The sequence below is a fragment of the Oncorhynchus clarkii genome, chromosome 6 (assembly GCF_045791955.1).
Source record: "Oncorhynchus clarkii lewisi isolate Uvic-CL-2024 chromosome 6, UVic_Ocla_1.0, whole genome shotgun sequence".
NCBI lineage: Eukaryota > Metazoa > Chordata > Actinopteri > Salmoniformes > Salmonidae > Oncorhynchus > Oncorhynchus clarkii.
Window position 1 is genome coordinate 23,233,380 of NC_092152.1, and position 22,774 is coordinate 23,256,153.

The 22,774-nt window shown below is 45.2% G+C and overlaps 1 protein-coding gene across 1 annotated transcript in view; it reads left to right on the forward strand.

The window, feature by feature from the left end:
• Nucleotides 1-22,774, forward strand: part of LOC139410813 (homeobox protein cut-like 2) — a 117,965-nt gene that overhangs the window by 48,873 nt on the left and 46,318 nt on the right. Inside the window, exon 3 of the mRNA XM_071156342.1 lies at nt 1,960-2,007. Within this exon, the coding sequence (XP_071012443.1) occupies nt 1,960-2,007 (48 nt within the window). The remainder of the gene's footprint in view (nt 1-1,959; nt 2,008-22,774) is intronic.

Sequence of the window (22,774 nt, forward strand, 5' to 3'; positions counted from 1 at the left end):
TACCCACTACACCCTGCCTCCTCCCTACCTCCTACCCCCTGCCTCCTCCCTACACCCTGCCTCCTCCCTACCCACTACACCCTGCCTCCTCCCTACCTCCTACACCCTGCCTCCTCCCTACCTCCTACCCCCTGCCTCCTCCCTACACCCTGCCTCCTCCCTACCCACTACACCCTGCCTCCTCCCTACCTCCTACACCCTGCCTCCTCCCTACCTCCTACCCCCTGCCTCCTCCCTACCTCCTACACCCTGCCTCCTCCCTACCTCCTACACCCTGCCTCCTCCCTACCTCCTACACCCTGCCTCCTCCCTACCTCCTACACCCTGCCTCCTCCCTACCTCCTACACCCTGCCTCCTCCCTACCTCCTACACCCTGCCTCCTACCCCCTGCCTCCTCCCTACCTCCTACCCTCTGCCACCTCCCTACCCACTACACCCTGCCTTCTCGCACCTCCTACCCCCTGCCTCCTCCCTACCCACTACACCCTGCCTCCTCCCTACCCGCTACCTCCTGCCTCCTCCCACCTCCTACCCCCTGCCTCCTCCCTACCTCCTACCCCCTGCCTCCTCCCTACCTCCTACCCCCTGCCTCCTCCCTACTTCATACCCCCTGCCTCCTCCCTACCTCATACCCCCTGCCCCCTGCCTCCTCCCTACCTCATACCCCCTGCCCCCTGCCTCCTCCCTACCTCCTACCCCTTGCCTCCTCCCTACCTCCTACCCCTTGCCTCCTCCCTACCTCCTACCCCCTGCCCCCTGCCTCCTCCCTACCTCCTACCCCCTGCCTCCTCCCTACCTCCTACCCCCTGCCTCCTCCCTACCTCCTACCCCCTGCCTCCTCCCTACCTCCTACCCCCTGCCCCCTGCTTCCTCCCTACCTCATACCCCCTGCCTCCTCCCTACCTCATACCCCCTGCCCCCTGCCTCCTCCCTACCTCCTACCCCTTGCCTCCTCCCTACCTCCTACCCCCTGCCTCCTCCCTACCTCATAACCCCTGCCTACCCCCTGCCTCCTCCCTACCTCCTACCCCCTGCCTCCTCCCTATCTCCTACCCCCTGCCTCCTCCCTACCTCATACCCCCTGCCTCCTCCCTACCTCATGCCCCTTGCCTCCTCCCTACCTCCTACCCCTTGCCTCCTCCCTACCTCCTACCCCTTGCCTCCTCCCTACCCTGCTATGAGTTCTGTGTGTCATTCTGTTCGTCTCTGCTCCACTAGGCAGACTGACTTGCTCAGTGTTTGAGCCCCGCTTACCTTTGTGCCTGGAATTATTTAGTTAATTTTATAATCCGCTTTAGTGCATATCATTTGCGCACAATGCTTGGGACAAGTCAGTCTTATTACCCCAACCCCCCTTCTCCAGGTATGTTAACATTTAAATAAAAATATGTGGTTTAAGGCCAGTGTATCTGCAGTACCACTAGGGTCACAGCCAGGGTTCCTAGGATCTCCCAGAGTCAGACTGCCGAGCCCCTATCCCTGGTTGAGAGTGTGGAGAGTATGCTGTAATCTTGTCAGTATAATACAGGTGCAGATGGCAGGATCAGGTTGTCCACACAGGCAATCCCTCTACCTTGGGGCTCACTGAAAGCCAGGAGGAAGGGCGAAGCTGGAGTCTGAGCTAATACAAGCAGGAAATCCCCACTTACACCCCCCACTTTTAACCCCCCCTTCCTCCTCCACCTCCCTCCCTCGCAAATCAATCCAAACCAGGGACGTTGCTTCTGCTGAAATTTGGCTAAAGAAAAATACATCTGGGATCAAACAGCATTTGACAGTCTTCCTCATCTTAAAGTTGTCCATAACAAGTTAGTATATTCAATACTATTGAGACAGATTCTAATACAAGGTGCAGTAGAAGTCTTCCCCTGTTCTCAACAGGGCAATTGGTCCCTAGTTAGATGGAGCTTCTACTGTCTCAAAAATGGTAAACCTTGGTTCTGTTTATCTGTATTCAGGAAGTGCGGGAGATGGTGGCTCCTGTCCTCAAGAGTTTCCAAGCCCAGGTGAGTTGACATCTCCTTGCCTATGTTTTGCCAGTGGGGCTTTGACATGATTTACAGACACTTTACCAATTACATTCTGACACAAAGCATTGTAAGGATGGATGATAGGGTAGCAGGGAAAGACATTCATGGCCAAGTGTAAGGAGGATCCAGTTTTCATGTTATGCTTATTGACTGATGCCTTTTCTGTCAAAGTGGAGTAGGTGCCATTAGATGATCAGATACTGTATCTGATTGCTCATATTATCTTGGCTGAGACAAGCCCTCATTTCCTGTTGGGATTGTGCATTCTTAGTGCCCTCTCTGACGCTGCCATATTGAAAAAGTCATCTGATACCTAACCAGGCTCTGCTCTAGCCATTAAACCAAGGTCATAAATCACATTTGTGAGCTGCGTTATGGTACACAAAGTAGAGGCATATTGAAATGATACTGCAAATAATGTTTCCAGTCTCCCTCTCTCTCATCAACTCACCATTTTGAAAGGTAACCTGAAAGCTGGATCACTAAATATGATAACTCCATGGATTGTTTGGTTCTCATTTATTATCGTAGTCTACTTGTTTAAAAAAAAGTTTTGTAAATAGCTAGGCCAAAGCAGCAGTTATTGTATTCAATGCTGCTGCTATGTAAGGTTGATGTCAAGGCCAATTGAATGGCTGTGACCTCAAAGGCACAGACACAAAAATATCAAAAGGGCCCTGCCATATCTTTGTTGTGCAAACATGCAGTAAAAATATTTGAAAGTATTACGAAAGTACTTTTTTGGGGTATCTGTACTTTACTATTTATATTTTTGACAAGTTACTTTTACTTCACTACATTCCTAAAGAAAATTATGTACTTTTTACTCCATACATTTTCCCTGACACCCAAAATTCACACACTTGTCAAGAGAACATCTCTGGTCATCCCTACTGCCTCTGATCTGGCGGACTCACTAAACAATGTGAGTGTTGGAGTGCCCCTCGCTATCGGTAAATAAAAAAAAACAAGAAAACGGTGCTGTCTGATTTGCTTAATATAAGGAATTTGAAATGATTTTACTTTTAATACTTAAGTATATTTTAGCAATTACATTTACTTTTGATACTTAAGTATATTTTAGCAATTACATTTACTTTTGATACTTAAGTATATTCTAAACCAGATCATTTTAGACTTACTCAAGTAGGATTTTATTGGGTGACTTTTACTTGAGTCCTTTTCTATTAAGCTATCTTTACTTTTACTCAAGTAAGACAGTTGAGTACTTTTTCTACCACTGCAAACATTAACCTAGGGGATTAATTTGAGCACTATTGATGTTTGACAACAGGGAATATAGATGTTTAGAAAGTAAATAAAGTAAATGACTGATAATTAAATATAATATTAAAGTTTTCTCCAGAGGTATCGGTCTTGAAGGATGCAAAGGTCTTCACTGTTACTTTGGATCTCTCTTATCAAACTTCCATATGTATAGAACACAGATTTGAAAAGTAAAATATACTAATGTACGTACAATCAATCTCACTATGCATAATCATAAATGAATGAAACCCCTTGTGTTTTCTGGTACATTTTGACCTTCCTGCTTAATGTCAAACAGCTTGCGGAGGCTTGTGAACTTTACCCACAGTAGTCAGCCAGGCCTTAGAGTAAAGCTGTGGGAGTTATACCTGCTGCTTCAGGGGTGAAATACAGTAAGGAGGAGGTGTAGTTGCAGGAGCTTGTTTGGCTGTGTGTTTTGGGATACACTAAAACTCCCCTACAGCTGTACCGTAAAGGTGGAGTTTGAGCCAGAAGAGTGTGTGTGTGTGTGTGTGTCTATAAGAGGCACACAGACAAACACACACTGAGGCTCGGAGGAATCCCTCTTGGTATTTGGATCCTCATCATGCCACTTTTAAAAGAGAAGTCTCTGCCTTTGAAGTGTTTGCGAGATGACAGGTTCTCTTTCTTTTCTGTTTCATTTCAATGTACCCCTCCCACTTTTTCTCTCTTCCCTCGTCCGATCCTGGCTTCTAATTATCGCTAACCAGGCGACTGATTAGAAACACGTCGACAACGACCTAGTTTCTACAGCGCTGAAGTACCACAAAGGGTTAATCCCAGAGCTGGTGGCTGTCATTGGTCGCGTCCCTCCTTCTTCTCCTTCTTTTTCATTCCTCTTCTCTTTCCTTCCCTGGAAGTTTGCTAATGAGGTCCCGTCAGAGCTGGGGAGAGGTGTTAATTTGGCCTTGTGAAGTGGGAAGGAGATTAAGGACAGTGAGGAGTTTACAGCTTAAAATACACCGCTGTCCTTATTAATCCACTGGGCCCTGGGAGACCAGCGTTTTTGGTTTTATAATGAACACTGTCTTATAATGAAGGTAATTTTAATAAAATGTACTGCAGAGACAGATGAGATGTGGTGTCTCCATGGTCTCCGGCACACCTTTGGGGCTGGGGGATATGACAGTTATTTCTCAAATAACCGATGGCAGGAGAGAGAGGCCTTTTGGACTTAGACTGAGACTGAGCCTCTCTGCTCCACACGCTGTTCACACAACTTTCACACAACCTTCCACTGTTCACACAACTTTCACACAACCTTCCACTGTTCGCACAACTTTCACACAACCTTCCACTGTTCACACAACTTTCACACAACCTTCCGTTGCAATCTGACTATACGGTATTGTAGACCTCACCAAGGATCCAAGAGGCAATTTATACCTCTCTCTCATTCTAGAGTGTAAATCCCCCTGAGGTCTCATATTCTCAACAAAAAACTGTGACGGAATTCTGGAATCTGTTGGCTGTGGATTCCTGTGTGGCTAGATTAATCTTCATACAGCTAGATACTATAGATGCCAGATATTGTAGATACTGGCTCTGTATTGGGATGTCAGGCCAAAATGAACCAGTCATCTAATTTTCCCCCTCTTCTCTTGATGTCGTTCAGCAGCCTACTCAGAAAAAGAAAACAGCAGCCCGGGCTCCTAATTACGGAAACTTGCTTTACAATGATAATCCGAGGAGTAATTTAGCGTGCACAATGAGAGTTGTGGTGCTTGAGTTGCGCAGATGGAGAATCTGATAAATAGTTTGTAACGTGTAATTAGCGGCTCTGCCGGTTACATGCCATTAACCCCTCGAGCTCGGGAATCATTATTGGCCCTCATTATCAGCCAGAAAGGTACAATGGAGCTGACTAGACATCCAAACCATCAAACAGCTTTTAACACACTGCTGACTGGGGGTTGGGGTTGGATGGTGGACACCTGTCTTTGATTCTATCTGTGCCATCTCTTTCCCTGAGGTTGTGGTGATGTTATTCATACTCTAGTAGTAAATTAAATGTACAGAAAGGAGATAATCATACATCTCTTTAAGTCAATAGCAGATACAGTGCCGGAAAAACGTTTTTGCCCCTTTTCTGATTTTCTCTGTTTTTGCAATGACTGCAACCAAATGCTTCCTGTAGTTGTTGAACAGTTTCACATCGCTGTGGAGGAATTTTGGCCCACGCTTGCATGCAGAACTGCTTTAACTCAGCAACATTAATGGGTTTTCAAGCATGAACTGCCTGTTTTAAGTCCTGCCACAACATCTCAATTGGGATTATTAGGTCTGGACTTTGACGAGACCATTCCAAAACTTGTTGCTTTGTAGCCATTTTGATTTTTAGCCATGTAGACTTGATTGTGTGTTTTGGATTATTGTCTTGCTGCATGACCCAGCTGTCAGCTCACAGACAGATAATTCTACCGGAGAAGGGCAGGCTATCTGATACAGAGAAGAATTCATGAATCCTTCTATTAAGGCATGTCGTCCAGGTCCTGAGGCAGCAAAGCATCCTCAAACCATCACACTACTAATGTTATCACAATGCTTGACCGTTGGTATGAGGTTCTTACTGTGGAATGCAGTGTTTGCGACCCATGTCATCCAAAAAGTTGACTCAAGTTTGCCCAGCACCTGGAAGCACATCAAGACTCTTGGAAGAATGTTATATGGACAGATGATTCAAAAGTATAACTTTTTGGATGACATGGGTCCCATGTATGCCTGGCGAAGACCAAACCCTGCATTCCACAGTAAGAAAATCAGTGTGCAAATGGTGTGCCCACCATTTTGCCTCATGCAGCATGACACATCTCCTACAAATAGAATTGATGAGGCTGTTGATTGTGGCCTGTGGAATGTTGTCCCACTCCTCTTTAATGACTGTGCGAAGTTTCTGGATATTGGCGGGAACTGGAACACGCTGTCGGACACGTCGATCCAGAGCATCCCAAACATGCTCGATGGGTGACATGTCTGAGTATGCAGGCCATGGAAGAACTGGGACATGTTCAGCTTCCAGGAATTGTGTACAGGTCCTTGCGACATGGGGCCGTGCATTATCATGCTGAAACATGAGGTGATGACGGCAGATGAATGGCACGACAATGGGCATCAGGATCTCGTCGTGGTATCTCTGTGCACATTTTCCCACTAAAGTCGGTTACGAGGCCGAACTGCAGTCAGGTCAAGACCCTGATGAGGACGACGAGTATGCAGATGAGCTTCCCTGAGATGGTTTCTGTGCAGAAATGATTTGGTTGTGCAAACCCACAGTTTCATCAGCTGTCCGGGTGGCTGGTCTCAGACGATCCCGCAGGTGAAGAAGCCGGATGTGGAGGTCCTGGGCTGGCTTGGTTACTCGTAGTCTGCGGTTATGAGGCCGGTTGGATGTACTGCCAAATTCTCTAAAACGGCGTTGGAGGCGACTTATGGTAGAGCAATGAACATTCAATTCTCTGGCAACAGGTCTGGTGGACATGCCTGCAGTCAGCATTCCTACTGTCAGCTTCTTGATAAGCCACACATGTTAGGTGGATGGATTATCTTGGCAAAGGAGAAATGCTCACTAACAGGGATGTAAACAAATTTGTGCACAACATTTTACAGAAATAAGCTTTTTGTGCGGTTGGAAAAATGTGGGGATCTTTTATTTTCGGCTCACAAAATGTGGGACCAACACTACATGTTAAGTTTATATTTTTGTTCAGTGTAGATGTGGTTTTAAATCAAGCTCCATTAATAATCATGCTATGTATGTACATTTCAATGCTTTCCAATCACGGTAGACTTCGGAAGTACTGAATGTATCAGCTGATATGAAACTAATGTCCTGCAGAGACACCAGTCTATCAGTCCCCTGTTGCAGACCTGCCCATGAACCCTGAGCCCAGAGCCTGAACCCATACAGAGCAGAGCGGGCAGCATTGCCGCTAGCTAGGTAGACACACAGTCTTTGATCATCCATCGAGAGGACACCAGTCCTTCCTGTTTTTGATTAATTCCTGAAGGAAATTATAATTTGTCTTGAAGGTCTAAATATGTTATGAATAGTGGAATGAATCAAAGAGTAAAGAATGATGGTTCATTATGGCACTGTGATAAAAGGTGGTGTGTGTTATGACACTGGTTTCCTCCTTGTCATTACGAGAGGCTTCATAATTACTTTTCTACACAAAAAAGCTCCTGGCTGTCCTGCCGGTGGCAAGAGCGCCGCGGCGGTGAGTCTAACGGTCATAAAGCTTTTCCTTGTCTAATTGTCAGTGGGGCCCTATGGCACTTTCATAGATCAGGGACTGTGCCGTTTGTGAAATACAGTGGTGATGCTCCCGCTTTAACGACTCAATGAAGACAGATCTTCATTATGGACTAAATTGGTTGGTTATTAGGTGCATATAGGCTGATCAGATGGGTATCATGGGTCGGTGGGTTTGGATTGGTTCGTAGAGTCCTCATCTCAATGCAGTTGTCTCTAAAGGTGAGGTTTGGAACAGTGTCGAAGCTGTCACTAAGTACAGTACAGCACAATTTGATACCTAGAAACTCCCCTCACTAAAATTTCACATTCACATATCTCCAGAACATCTGCATTAAGATGTAGCTGTGAGATACGAGATATCTCTGGATCTGACTCACTCCAACTCTGTGTTGCTGGATCTATCCCTCTCAACCATGTCTATTGTCATGCCTGTGTGCTGAGCTGCTGAGGTGGTTCTAATGCTGTCTCTGTCTGCTGTCTGTCTCAGGCTCATTGAGCCAGTCAGCCTAGGCCCATACAGGAACTCCAGGCCATTAGGTATGAACAGCACACACCACACCTCCAACCTATTGTTGGGAATATAATGGACTGCAGGGGCCATGTAAACCAGTGACACTCTCTCTCTCCCCCTCTCCCTCTTGCTATCTCTCTCCCCCTCTCTTTCTTTCTCTCTCTCCCTGTCTCCTGGTTTATCACTTGTGTCATCTACATTGGGGAGAGTGTGGGGTTCTCTGCACCAATAGGAGCTCACATTTAAGGCCCCCCACCTGAGGCAGCAATAGTGCTCCCATTAAGGACATACTGTACTGTATTTGTTTTGTCTCTTTGCTTTTTTATTAACACCATTAGTATAGCTACATTACAGTAGCTGGTAGAGTAAAAGAACACGTTATTCAGTCAAATCACATTTATTTACCAGAGGTTCTTGGGTTAGACATAATAACATAATGTCCCTCAGCCCAGTTCATCCATGCAGTCTGTCCTGCGGAACAGTCTTCTCTCTCTGCTGCTGCCTTTGACACTGGTCACAATTAGTGCTGCTGCTCTGCTAATTTGAAGTCCATACACAGAGACAAGGGAGTCGGGACATGTCACAGAAGATTAAACCCAGAGTGAATACACAAAGCTACATGACTGTTCCAGACTTGTCTCATCCTTCTTGACTGATGTTTTGACTGGGTTGTGTTTGGGCTGGAATCCCTCATCCTCCATCAGACTCCCAGCGTTAGTCTCATTACACGTCTCAGGGTTGTGTGTGAGGACGCGTTGGGATGTGGTTGTGTTTCGGTGTGTTTGTTTTCCTGTACTGACTGATGCCCTGTCTGCACATCCCAGTTGGAGACATTCATCATTATGGGAGCGTGTTTAGATATAGGGATGCACACCAGGTAAAGAGAGAGAGGCGTGATGTTATAAATAGGCACTTGCCTCTCTAGCCATGTGGAATTGATGAGTTTTAGCACATTGTGCTCTGCGGTGCTAGGATTCATTTCCACAGTCCTGACAGCACTAACCTCTGAGCCAAGAGACTTCATATCTGAGTAATGCTGCTGTGCAAATGTTAGCCATGTTTGACGACGGTGATGTGCTGCTGTTATTGGGCATCCGACTACCCATACATCCACTCTCTGTAAACCTCCCACCACCTTAACAGCCACTCCTCAGACTCCTTTACTCACCCCTTGATAAACAGGCAATCTTTGAAAGAACCACAGTAACTCTCTCCTCTCATCTAACAGGCAGTCTCTGAGACACCTAACTCCAGCCCCAGCTCCAGCCTGAAATGGTCAACTGACTTGTTATGAGACAGGCATTAGGCTCCCCAAGGGATCCCAGTCTGAGAGCAAAGCAGAGTAAAGCAGTTGTGTTCTTGGGATGTTCTGACTCCTAGCTGGCTCCCTCTCCGCTGCTGGCAAGTGCACAGTCGAATTAGCCAATAAAAATGTGTGAAATCGGTGGCTCTGTTCCGGCGAGGACATGCCAGGAGAAATAAACGTCAGCACTTGTACAACCAGGAAAACCCCATGTGAGGAAGAAAAGGCAGAACAGGGGAGCTGCTCCGCCAATTCCGCGACGTGATGCTGTGATTTCAGGACCAAAGTCAGTGCTACACAGCCACTGAGTCCAAGACCCAGTCAGTCACAGACGCAGATGCAGTCAGAGACGGAGAGCAAATCTTCTTACAGCTACCACAGATACACAGCTAGAGATCAAACCAGTTGCAGTGTAGTCACATACAGAACATGGGCTGCTGTCAGAAGACGAGGTCCTCCCATGTAGTGTTGAAGAGATTTTAATTCTGTTTGTCTGTTCCCCTGCAGAAGTCTGTATCCTGTAGTTTTCATTTCACATTATGTTGGGCTGTGAAGTTTAATTTCAGCAGAATCTAAACACACTAATTAAATATCACAACTTTTCTGAAGAAGGCACTCCTAAAGGTACCTGAAATTTTAATTTAGACTTCAAAAGAAGCCAAGACTTTAAAGTAAATCTATTGTTTTTCATTTAGACTTTCTTGTGAAAGCACCGCTGTATGTAGTTTGATTGATCTGGTAATTAAAATATGCAGAGAGGGAAAAATATTAACTGCTTGTTTTAGAAAACAGCCAACACTTTTTCAGCACAGATAATTACATTTCACACATTGATGTTCTTTACACAGCATTCATCGGTCTCATTATTTTTCCATTTTCATCTTTCTGGTGGGAGATCGATAGATTGATAAAATGATGGAGCATATCTTAAATAATGTAAAGGAGAGAAGTTGGGCTCACTTTGCGGCTGGCTAAGTGCTTGAACTTTTATTCTCCTTTCAAATGATGTTTAATATCCCATGAAGGTACTGTAGACTTCACAATGCTACCGTCTTTACTTAATCAATATAATTCAAGGGGTTAAGTCATTTATTTTCATTTTTGCTTTCCCTGTAAAGCAAATGTGGAGTTCTGCTGACACTTGTCAGGGCTAATATATAAAACTATAAAGAAACTGGCAATTCGAAGAAAGACCTGCGTAAATTAGGCCAATTAGTACCTAGGGAACATTTAGCTAGGAGAGAGAGCAGCTCAAAATGTCCCACAGACTACCGTTGGGTCCTATTGTTTACAATGTGACCTGACAGTTTGGGTCTCTTCAATTTCGGATTAACTACAGTACTAATTAACATGGAAGGAACTCTACTGCAGAGGTAGACAAATGTGCATTAAGAGAAAAGCAACCCATGTATAGTTTTAATTAAAAGGTTTTTTTCCTTCTACATGCTGTCTAATGTGATTCTTACAGATCCATTTGCACTATTCTGATGCTACTTTTTACGATTGCATCTCCCAAACCCGGGTACCACAGAGCTCTTTGCCTTTCCCACAAACAGATATGTGTGTGTTCAACTCCCCACTGTAGCTCCCCTGTGTGTCTCTTCCCTTCATCCCTCGGTTTCATCAGAGAGAAGTAAAGTGGCAATGGTGGCCTGAAGACGAGCGAGTGAGAGAGAGTGCAAGAGCGTAAAAACACATCTTCAATTAAAGCCGCAACTCTGCATCTCCCTGTGATTCTGCTTCTATTGCCGAGTTCCGTCCCTTTTAATTGGGTCTCCATGGAGTAGTGTGAGTTCCCGCTCCTTCAGCCTGATGGGCCCAGCCTGGAGAGGGGCTGCTGGGACAGCCAAGGGGAACAGCTGCTGATGTCGGGGCCCTGCCACTGACACTGGGAGAGTGATGGAGGACTGGGGGAGTCAGCTGGATCTGGATGGAAAGGGAGGGACACACTGGTACAGGGGGCTTGGCCATGTATCACTCTTTACAGATGGCCTAGGTTATCCACTCTGTCAGAGACACAGAGCTGCATTAAAGCACAATAACTGATTCAGTGTGTGGCGTGAACTGGTGTGCTGTATGCACACTTCTGTCTTTGTCAATGTCATTTGTGTGCGTACATGGATGTGTGTGTGTGTGTGTGTGTTGTCTAGCGAGACCCATGAAGAACGGCTGGAGGTGCTGTGAGATTCTGTGATGTATTTTTTATGATCTCATATTGAGACCAATCTCTGTCCCTTCACCTGAAGGACAGCCAGCTATTCCCCAACTAAATTAGCCAGCATCTGGGAGCAGGCTTCTACAGGCTCCCTTTAGTACATAAAGGCTCCCTTTAGACACACACATGCTCATACACACTCCCTTGTGGGCACATACACATGTGTATTCTCAATCTGCCCTTTCCTTCTCCACTTTTCTTTCATCATTTTCCTTGTTTGTTGTGAAAAATGGGACGGGAGGGTTGGGGTGTAATTGCAGGCATTGTCTGATGGTGCCCCTGTTGGACGGGGCTGGAGACCCCAGCCTGGTGGAGTGTGTGACTGTGATTTCCACGGACACTGCCTATCAAGCCTGGCCATGGATACCATACTTACTCTGTGTGTGTGTGGTGTTTGCTTCCTGAAGCCATCTCTAGAAGAGTACCGTTACATTTCGCCCATGAGGCTGTGGGCAGGAGGCACATGTGCATTTCTCTTCCACCAGTCTTCACTAATTAAACTTTTTTTGTAAAGGCTGGTTTTCCACTCATGGAGGATGCTTCCTCTCTTTCTAATAAGGCAGAGCCTGAAATATCAGTTGGGCTAGCTAGCGCTGCAGAACTATGACATCTCGTGTGAAAACCTCCCCAAATCACAGTGGCTGCAGCCGTGCGTCTGGTTGCTTTATTCATACACCGGGTGGAGTTGTCCTACACTCTGAGCATACGGAGGCTTACGTAACCCATGACAGCCAGTAGGAGCTCAGTCAGGAAACTCTGATATAAAGCTTCCTGAAAGGTTGCTTTATTAGATTGAATTCATGATGGATCTCCTGTAGCCTAAACAGTGTATATTTTTCATTATGCTCACATGCTTATTAGAAACTCATTTTGAACAATATGATTAACCTTCTATCCTCTGTAGCTCAGTATTCCTCAGTAAGGGCTGATTTCTCCTTATTTTCAGTGTGACACTCATCCCATGTGCTCTCATCCCATGTGCCCAACATTAACCCCAGATCTGAACCACTTTTGACCTGTAACATGAGAGATCAGACAAATAATCTGCTCATTACAGTCATGACACCAAACTCCTGGCAGAGCCCATTTTGTTTTACAGCTTTTAGAACAGTCTTGGCACTGGGGCACATGGGCTTTAGGCACGCAGGAGGTCCCATTTAGGAGGGAGGGGCGAGCCATGGCCGTTCGGGAGGGAGGGGCGAGCCATGGCCGTTCGGGAGGGAGGGGCGAGCCATGGCCGTTCGGGAGGGAGGGGCGAGCCATGGCCGTTCGGGAGGGAGGGGCGAGCCATGGCCAGCCCTCTCACAGAGAGAGAGAGGGAGTGTGTGTTATTGTGCCCCCCCACCACCAGACTGCTGATTTACGCTGCTGAAATGGACTGCCACAAACTGGGCTCTCAAGCCTCTAAATGATCCTCAGGTCAGCTGCTAAAAGGCTTTATGTACTGATATGACAGTTACTCCAGTTTTTTTTTGAGAATCTTGGCTCACCTCTGAAAGCAGTGCACTATATAACGTTTTCTTTTAAAGTGTCACTCTAACGTTGTAATATTTTGTCATCTAATTTTCTCCAATATATAGTATTGAGAAACACCCTTAGGGTACATGCACATACACACCTTGTGAATATTGCTATTTGTCCTTACCTGGTTCTAATTATAGTGTATGATGGCACACCTTCACGGAGCCAATAGTGATCTGTCATTGACAGGCCCACAGAGCTCCATGCTCACTGTGAAAGGGAGTGATATCTCTCTGTAAAATATGTATGACATCAAAAAGCCTTAAAGGTTATTACAAATGAATAATGAGTAGTGGAGCGAGAGCAGTAATGTTTAATTTAACATGCACCAATATAGAGCTGGACTGGCTCCCAGCTGTGGTAACTTGCCTGTTGGCCTGGCTGGCCCATACTGCCTGTCTGCCTGCCTGTTTGTCTGCCTGCCTGTTTGTCTGCCTGTCTATTTGTCTGTCTGCTAGGAACATGGGCTCCAACACACATTCTTAAATGAACATTCATGTTCAGTAGTCTATGAATGATCATACATTTGGATTCCTTGAATAGACTCGATCTAGGTCTATACTAACAGCATATTTGATACACACAAGCACAGGCTTCAGTAGCATCATCCTCAAATCCTCTGTAGGTTACAAGACAGAGAAAAGCTCTCTCTCTCTCTCTCCCAGTATTTCTCTGAAGTAACTTGAATCATGTCTCTGAACAGCTCACGTTAATGTCTTAAGACACTGTACAAAATTGCCTTGTTTATGCCTGTAATGTAACCTGTCTGTTCCAGTGTCGCTCATTCTCAGTGAAACCGGCGACGGTGGCAGCCGAGTCTGGAGTGAATTTGCCGGGCGACTACCTGGGAAACAACAGTCATTAATTATGTAAAAATCTTCTCACAATGGGAGCAGAGAGCAGCATACAACTGCAGCTCCGGCTCCTATTAGAGTCAGTGTACTCTACAATAAGCCCTTGCTGCCTGGGGCGCTGTGGAGGGATTATCAACCTTCTCAACAACCACCACCCCCTTGACCTCTGACACACACATATGTGTCCTGGTATGTTTAGCTGGGGATGAGACTGAGATGAGTTTGTGTTGTCTCCCTCTCCTTACAGCCCTATCATTCACTGTTCTACTCTACCCTTCCGGTTATTTGTTTTGTTTGTGTGCTGCAATTGCCTGTTTTCCGGCATCCTCGAAAAACAATAGGTGAAAGAGAAAAATCTGACAGGACAAATTATATATCAAACCAGTGGGGAAGGGAAGGGACTGTTTCATTGCTGATGGTGCTGTCATAACTAGCCATGTTCATAGGAAGTAGTCATTTTGTTCACATGCTGAATTAAGACCTATCTCCCCCAGTGGACATCACTACTGACAGCTGATAGTGGACGTCCTTTCTTCTTTCAAGTTGGTCACTATTACAATTGGTTTTGGAACACAAAAGGCGTGAATTCAATGTCACCAATCTGTCTACAGACACTTGGCATCAGATGATGGCTGTTTAGAGTTGTGCTTTCCAGTGTCCTTACTGTTTAGAGTTGTGCTTTCCGTTGTCCTTACTGTTTACTGTAAGCAGCAAGCATTTGGTTTCATCTCTGTCAGCTGTGCCTCTGAACCCCCATTCAGCACTCGTTCATCAGATGCTCTCTTTTGAGCATCCGGTCGGGCTGTATCACCGCCTGATACGGCAACTGCACCGTCCGCAACCACAGGGCTCTCCAGAGGGTGGTGCGATCTGCCCAACTCGTCACCAGGGGCACGCTGTCTGCCCTTCAAGACATCTACAGCACCCGGTGTCACAGGAAGGCCAAGAAGATCATCAAGGACCTCAGCCACCCGAGCCACAGCCTGTTCACTCCACTACCATCTAGAAGGTGGAGACAGTACAGGTGCATCAAAGCTGGGACTGAGAGACTGATAAACAGCTTATCTCCAGGCCATTAGACTATTAAATAGTCACCAGTAGTCGGCCTCCGCCCTGTACCCTGCCCGGATCTTTAGTCACTGTTACTAGCCTGCGACCACCCAGTATTCAACCCTGCACCTTAGAGATTGAACACTGGTCACTTTAATAATGTTTACATACTGTTTTACCCACTTCATATGTACACTACCGTTCAAAAGTTTGGGGTCACTTAGAAATGTCCTTGTTTTTTAAAGGACATTTGTCAGAAATACAATGTAGACATTGTTAATGTTGTAAATGACTATTGTAGCTGGTAACAGCAGATTTTTTTATGGAATATCTACATAGGCGTACCCATTATCAGCAACCGTCACTCCTGTGTTTCAATGGCACATTGTGTTAGCTAATCCAAGTTTATTATTTTAAAGGGCTAATTGATCATTAGAAAACCCTTTTGCAATTATGTTAGCACAGCTGAAAACTGCTGTTCTGATTAACCTGTTGAGTGTAGGGGGCAGTATTTTGATGTTTGGATGAAAAACGTACCCAAATGAAACTGCCTATTTCTCAGGCCCAGAAGCTAGAATATGCATATAATTGTCAGATTAGGATAGAAAACACTCTAAAGTTTCCAAAACGGTCCAAATATTGTCTGTGAGTATAACAGAACTGATATTGCAGGCGAAAACCTGAGGAAAAACCAACCAGGAAGTGCCTCTTATTTTGAAAGCTCCCTGTTCCATTGCATGCCTTCCCTCCATTTAAAGGGATAACAACCAGATTCCTTTCCCTATGGCCTACACATGGTGTGAACAGTCTTTAGACATAGTTTCAGCCTTTTATTCTGAAAAATGAGCAAGCATCACATCGCGTCAGTGGATGGCTGGGTGCCAGCAGAGTTTTGCATGCGCAACAGCTTGGAGCAGACATTTTCACAATCTCTCTCCTATTGAAAAAGCTACGGTCCGATGGACATATTATCGATAATTTATTGCAAAAACCACCTGAGGATTGATTATAAAAAAACGTTTGACATGTTTCTACGAACTTTATGGATACTATTTGGAATTTTCATCTGCCCGTCATGACCTGCACGAGCCTGTGGATTTCTGAACAAAACGCGCCAACCAAATGGAGGTTTTTGGATATAAAAATAATCTTTATCGAACAAAAGGAACATGTATTGTGTAACTGGGAGTCTCGTGAGTGCAAACATCCGAAGATCACTAAAGGTAAGCGATTAATTTGATTGATTTTCTGAGTTTCGTGACCATTCTACTTTGCTGCTAGCTGTTTGTAATGTTTTGTCTGCTGAGAGAGATGTCCTAACATAAACGCTTGGATAGCTTTCGCTGTAAAGCTTTTTTGAAATCTGACACACCAGGTGGATTAACAACAAGCTAAGCTGTGTTTTGCTATATTGCACTTGTGATATAATGAAAATTAAATATTTTTAGTCGTTTAATTTGAATTTGGCGCTCTGCAATTTAGCGGATGCTGACGAAAAAGATCCCGCTAACCGGATGGGTGCGCCAAGAAGTTAAAGAAGCAATAAAACTTTAGACTTGTTGAGTATCTGGAGCATCAGCATTTGTGGATTCGATTACAGGCTCAAAATGTCCAGAAAGAAAGATCTTTCTTCTGAAATTCATCAGTCAAATCAAAGTTTATTTGTCATGTGCGCCGAATAAAACAGGTGTAGGTAGACCTTACAGTGAAATGCTTACTTACAGTCTCTAACCAATAGTTCAAAAAAGGTGTTAGGTGAACAATAGGTAAGTAAAGAAATAAAACAACAGTAAAAAGACAGGCTATAAAAGTAGCGAGGCTATAAAAGTAGTAAGGCTACATACAGACTCCGGTTCGTCAGGCTGATTTTGAGGTAGTATGTACAAGTAGACGGAGAGTAGCAGCAGCGTAAAAAAAAAGGGGTTGGGGGGGCACAGAATGCAAATAGTCTGGGTAGCCATTTGATTACCTGTTCAGGAGTCTTATGGCTTGGGGGTAAAAACTGTTGAGAAGCCTTTTTGTCCTAGACTTGGCACTCCGGTACCGCTTGCCATGTGTTAGTAGAGAGAACCGTCTATAACTGGGGTGGCTGGGGTCTTTGACAATTTTTAGGGACTTCCTCTGACACCGCCTGATGTAGAGGTCCTGGATTGCAGGCAGCTTAGCCCCAGTGATGTACTGGGCCGTACGCACTACCCTCAAGTGCAAACTGGCTCTATTCTTGTTCTGAGAAATGAAGGCTATTCCATGTGAGAAATTGCCAAGAAACTGAAGATCTCGTACAACACTGTGTACTATTCCCTTCACAGAACAGTGCAAACGGGCTCTAACCAGAATAGAAAGAGGAGTGGGAGCTGCCGGTGCACAACTGAGCAAGATAAGCACATTAGAGTGTCTAGTTTGAGAAACAGACGTCTCACAAGTCCTCAACTGGTAGCTTCATTAAATAGTAGTCACAAAACACCAGTCTCAACGTCAACAGTGAATAGGCGACTCCGGGATGCTGGCCTTCTAGGCAGAGTTACTCTGTCCAGTGTCTGTGTTCTTTTGCCCATCTTAATTGTTTATTTTTATTGGCCAGTCTGAGATATTGCTTTTTCTTTGCAACTCTGCCTAAAAGGCCAGCATCCCGGAGTCGCCTCTTCACTGTTGACGTTGAGACTGGTATTTTGCGGGTACTATTTAATGAAGCTGCCAGTTGAGGATGTGTGATATTAGGAAGGTGTTCTTAATGTTTTGTACACTGTATATTTATATTCCAAACTGACATTGCTTATTCTAATGTTTATATATTTCTTAATTCCTTTTAATTTTGAGGATTTGTATGTATGATGATGTTCCTCAGGTACTGCACTGTCAGGTATTACTGCACTGCTGGAGCTAGAAACATAAGCATTTCACTATCCCCGTAATAACATCTACGCTCCCAATACATTTGATGCAGGTTTGGCATGATGTTCCTCTGTAGTGAAAAAAAGGCTGACACCTGTAATTAATTAGGCTATTATGCATTCTTCACTGGAAAGTCACCAGCCTTCTGAGAGGGAGAGAAAGGAGAGGTGGCTGGAGAACGCTATCCATCAAGAACACTCTCTCTCGCCCACACTGTCTCACCTTGACATGGTGTAGGCCAGGTGGAGAGGTACATTGTCTTCGTATGTCGAAGGGGGAGATATGCTGCTGTGCCTCCCTCTGCCAAGCTCCACTATTGGCCTCAAGCTGGCATACCCATGCCTTCTCCTCTGCTGTGGCTTTGTCCATGGGGCCGTCTAGGAATCACACCTCTCCACTCTTTTCTTCCCCACAGTATTCTCTGGCAATGCTGCAATGTCCCTGTCCTAACGAAATGTCATATGATACACTCCACTGTATCTCCCTATAGCTCCATTTGTTTACCTTGTTATTTAACTAGGCTAGTCAGTTAAGAACAAATTCTTATTTTCAATGACGGCCTAGTGGGTTAACTGCCTTGTTGCAGAACAACAGATTTGTATCTTGTCAGCTCGGGGATTCGAACTTGCAAACTTTCGGTTAGTAGTCCAACGCTCTAACCACTAGGCTACCCTGCCGCCCCGTTCTCGGTACATCCTACTCTCTCTCCTGTCATGTCACTATAGATTCGTGACTCCTCTTCAGCAGACACACGTTTTCCAACCTTTTAGGTCACTCAGCACTTCAAACATTTAGAATCTCATGTCTCAAAAATAAAGGATCCTGTCTTTTGAACTACAAAGACTTTCACAGAAGATTTATTTTCCTTTATTTGTCTTACTCCGTCTATCTCTGTCTTGACTTTCTTCTGACTTTGAGGTGTTAAGCAGAGGTTTATGTTGGGTTTTGTCGTGTGGGTGGGTGGAGCTGCTGGCTGGCTCTGTCTGTCTGTTCCGTGGTGGTGGTGATGGAGGTGGTGGTGATGGAGGTGGTGGTGGGACCGAGCCTACTAGACTCCTGCAGGATGGCAGAGCCAAATAGGGCTTTGATCTGAGTTTAATGCCTCACACTGTTCGGTCTCACACGGAGCTCACCATGCCATGTCCATCAGGATTACTCTACTCTACCTTGACTTGCTGGAGATCTGCTCACCGCTCTGCCCGCGTCATTTCTCTCTCTCTCTCTGTCTCTCTGTCTCTGTCTAAATCTCTGTGTGTGTCTGTCTTTGTACTATAGCTACTATAGTTATTTTTCACAAATGTAGTGTCCATCCCCTTTTATTGATTTATTCCCCTTGTTGTTTGATTGGATTGAATGTATTGATTAAGATGATTGATTTCTTTACAATTGATTGGTTAGAGTTATTGGTTTGGTATTGATTGTTTAGATTGAAATTATTGATTTGTTTGTTATTGATTAGTTAGATTAATGATATTGATTGGCTCAAAGATCATTGTGACCGCAGAACATCACAAAATGACCTTAGATGTTAGGATAATAGTGTGGTCAGGTTGAATGGATGAGTCTGGTCTGGTCAGCTTTGGTGCCTTGGCTCTATTCTCCCAAGGGGATGGCAGGGCACCAGTCTGCTGAGGGAGGGCGCTGACGGCGTCTGTGTGCTAGGAGCGTAGCAGGAGGAGTGACAGGAGCTGCTGATTGGAATTGACTTGGGGACTGGATGTGTGTCAGGCCACCGACTGCTCCTCTCACTGGGCACCTGGAGACGGACTCAGCCTCATCCTCAGCCACCATTCCACCACTCAGAGAGGGGTGTCATCCAGAATAAATGCCCTGCAAATACAGGTGTGTGTGTGTGTGTGTGTGTGTGTGTGTGTGTGTGTGTGTGTGTGTGTGTGTGTGTGTGTGTGTGTGTGTGTGTGTGTGTGTGTGTGTGTGTGTGTGTGTGTGTGTGTGCACACGTCTGTCTGTGTGACTGTCTGAGTGTGCAAATATCTGTGTGATTGTGTTCTCCCCCTCCTTTAAGCAACTTGTGTGTGTGTGTGTGTGTATGACAGTGTGATGTCCCTCTCCTCTACCCACTCATCTGTCACTCAACACCGGTTCATCCCTTCTCTCTTCTTCTCTAAACACTCAAGGAAAAACAAGCACGGATGACAGTGGTTGTAGCTTCACCAGCATTGTAGCAGTAGCCATATTTACTTATAGCTCTCACTCTCGTCACCCAGAGAATGGGTGAGGGACAACCCATCCCTGTCTCACCCCACGGTCTTGTGACTTGCTGCATTATGTTGTGGTGGAATTCCCAGTGTGTTGTTTTAATAGGTATAAAGGCAGACTGGGGCTGTGGTGACACTGTCAGCTCCTGGGCTGTGGTGACACTGTCTGCTCCTGGGCTGTGGTGACACTGTCAGCTCCTGGGCTGTGCTGGGTCTCGGTGAGCAACACAGATCAGTACAAAAGACCAACTGCCATGATTGTGCGCTGACCTTTGCATCATGTGCAGATGACAGGTAATTTAGAGGCCTCTGGGATTGAGGCAACCATACAGTCCCTGTCCCTTATATACACACTGCTTCTCTCACCCACCAGCAGCAATAATCTTACCAACACACACATGTGCGCACACACAAACGTGTACACACACACACACACACACACACACACACAGAGACAGACAGACAGACACCTAACACCCCCACCGCCCTCACACATTCTAATCACCTGCATCATCACACCCCGTCCTCAAACACCCAAATCACAGGAGGTGGCAAGCCGGTAAGGCTGAGGGGGAAAAAATATGCTTTAGAGTGATAATTGCATAATCACCAGTTGTGATAATTGTAATTGATGACTGCATAATTGCTAATTGCAGTCTTTATGGGAACCTGTCTTTCGCTCTCTCTATCTTTGTCTGTAGTTCAGTGCCTGTCTCTGTCTCTCTTCCCTCCACTTCTTTATCTTACACTCATCTTTTTGCAATGACTTGTTCGTCTCTTCTCGCATGCTTGCACACACACACGCACATGGACAGAGACTCACACATCGACCATGTGTTCCACTATAAGTATCCTCCTAGGCCTCAGTAAGAATTTCCCAGCAGTGCTATCCCAGAGACCGCAGCAGTTGCCTGCCCACACGGACTGATCCTCTGTGAAGAATTATGGTCCACTTCTAACAGGTTTCCCCACTCTCTGTCTCTCTCTCTTTCTCTAGCTTTTCTCTCTCTCTCTCTCTCTCTCTCGCTTTCACTCTCCCTCTTGCTATCTCGTTCTCTCGTATTCACTCTCTCTTTCTTTCTCAATTCAATTTACGAGCTTTGTTGGCATGGGAAACATGTTTACATTACCAAAGCAAGTGAAATAGAAAATAAATAAAAAATGAACAGGTAACTTTACACTCACATACGTTCCAAAAGAATAAAGATATTTCAAATGTCATATTATGTGCAAATAGTTAAAGTACATAAGGGAAATAAATAAACATAAATATGGGTTGTATTTACAATGGTGTTTTGTTTTTCACTGGTTGCCCTTGTGGCAACAGGTCACAAATCTTGCTGTGGTGATGGCACACTGTGGTATTTCACCCAATAGATATGGGAGTTTATCAAAATTGGGTTTATTTTTTCAAATTCTTTGTGGGTCTGTGTAATCTGAGGGAGATATGCGTCCCTAATATGGTCTTACATTTGGCAGGTTAGGAAGTGCAGCTCAGTTTCCACCTCATTTTGTGGGCAGTGGGCACACAGCCTGTTTTATCTTGAGAGCCATGTCTGTCTACGGCTGTCTTTCTCAATAGCAAGGCTATGCTCACTGAGTATGTACATAGTCAAAGCTTTCCTTAAGTTTGGGTCAGTCACAGTGGTCAGGTATTTTACCACTGTGTTCTCTCTGTTTAGGGCCAAATAGCATTCTAGTTGGCTTGTTTTTTGTTAATTACTTGACACTTTGGAAATAATTATCTTCTTGTTTTCTCATGTTTTGGTTGGGTCTAATTGTGTTTCTGTCCTGGGGCTCTGTGGGGTCTGTTTGTGTTTGCAAACAGAGCCCCAACACCAACTTGCTTAGGGGACTTCTCCAGGTTAATCTCTTTGTAGGTGATGGCTTTGTTATGGAAGGTTTGAGAATCGCTTCCTTTTAGGTGGTTGTATAATTTAATGGCTCTTTTCTGGATTTTCATAATTAGCAGGTAACGGTCTAAATCTGCTCTGCAAGCATTATTTGGTGTTCTACGCTGTACACTAAATCATGCCACATTGAGCCAAAAGTTTTTTTAAATCAACAAAGCATGAGAAGACTTTGCCTTTGTTTTGATTTGTTTGTTTGTCAATTAGGGTGTGCATGGTGAATGCATGGTCTGTTGTACGGTAATTTGGTAAAAAGCCAATTTGACATTTGCTCAGTACAATGTTTTAACTGAGGAAATGTATGAGTCTGCTGTTAATGCAGAGGATTTTCCCAAGGTTGCTGTTGACACATATCCCACAGTAGTTATTGGGGTCAAATTTGTTTCCACTTTTATGGATTGTCCTGTAGTTCATTCAATGTAATTGGAGAATCCAGTGAGTTCTGGTAGTCTTTTTTGTTTGTTTGTACTTTTACCCCTTTTTCTCTGCAATTGGTAGTTACAGTCTTGTCCCATCGCTGCAACTCCCCATGGTCACGGGAGAGGCGAAGGTTGTGATCCATGCGTCCTCCGAAACACGATCCTGCCTAGCCACACTGCTTCTTGACACACTGCTCGCTTAACTCGGAAGCCAGCTGTACCAATGTGTCGGAGGAAACACTGTCCAGCTGGCGACCAAGTCATCTTGCAGGTGCCTGGCCAGCCACATGGAGTCGCTAAAGCGCAA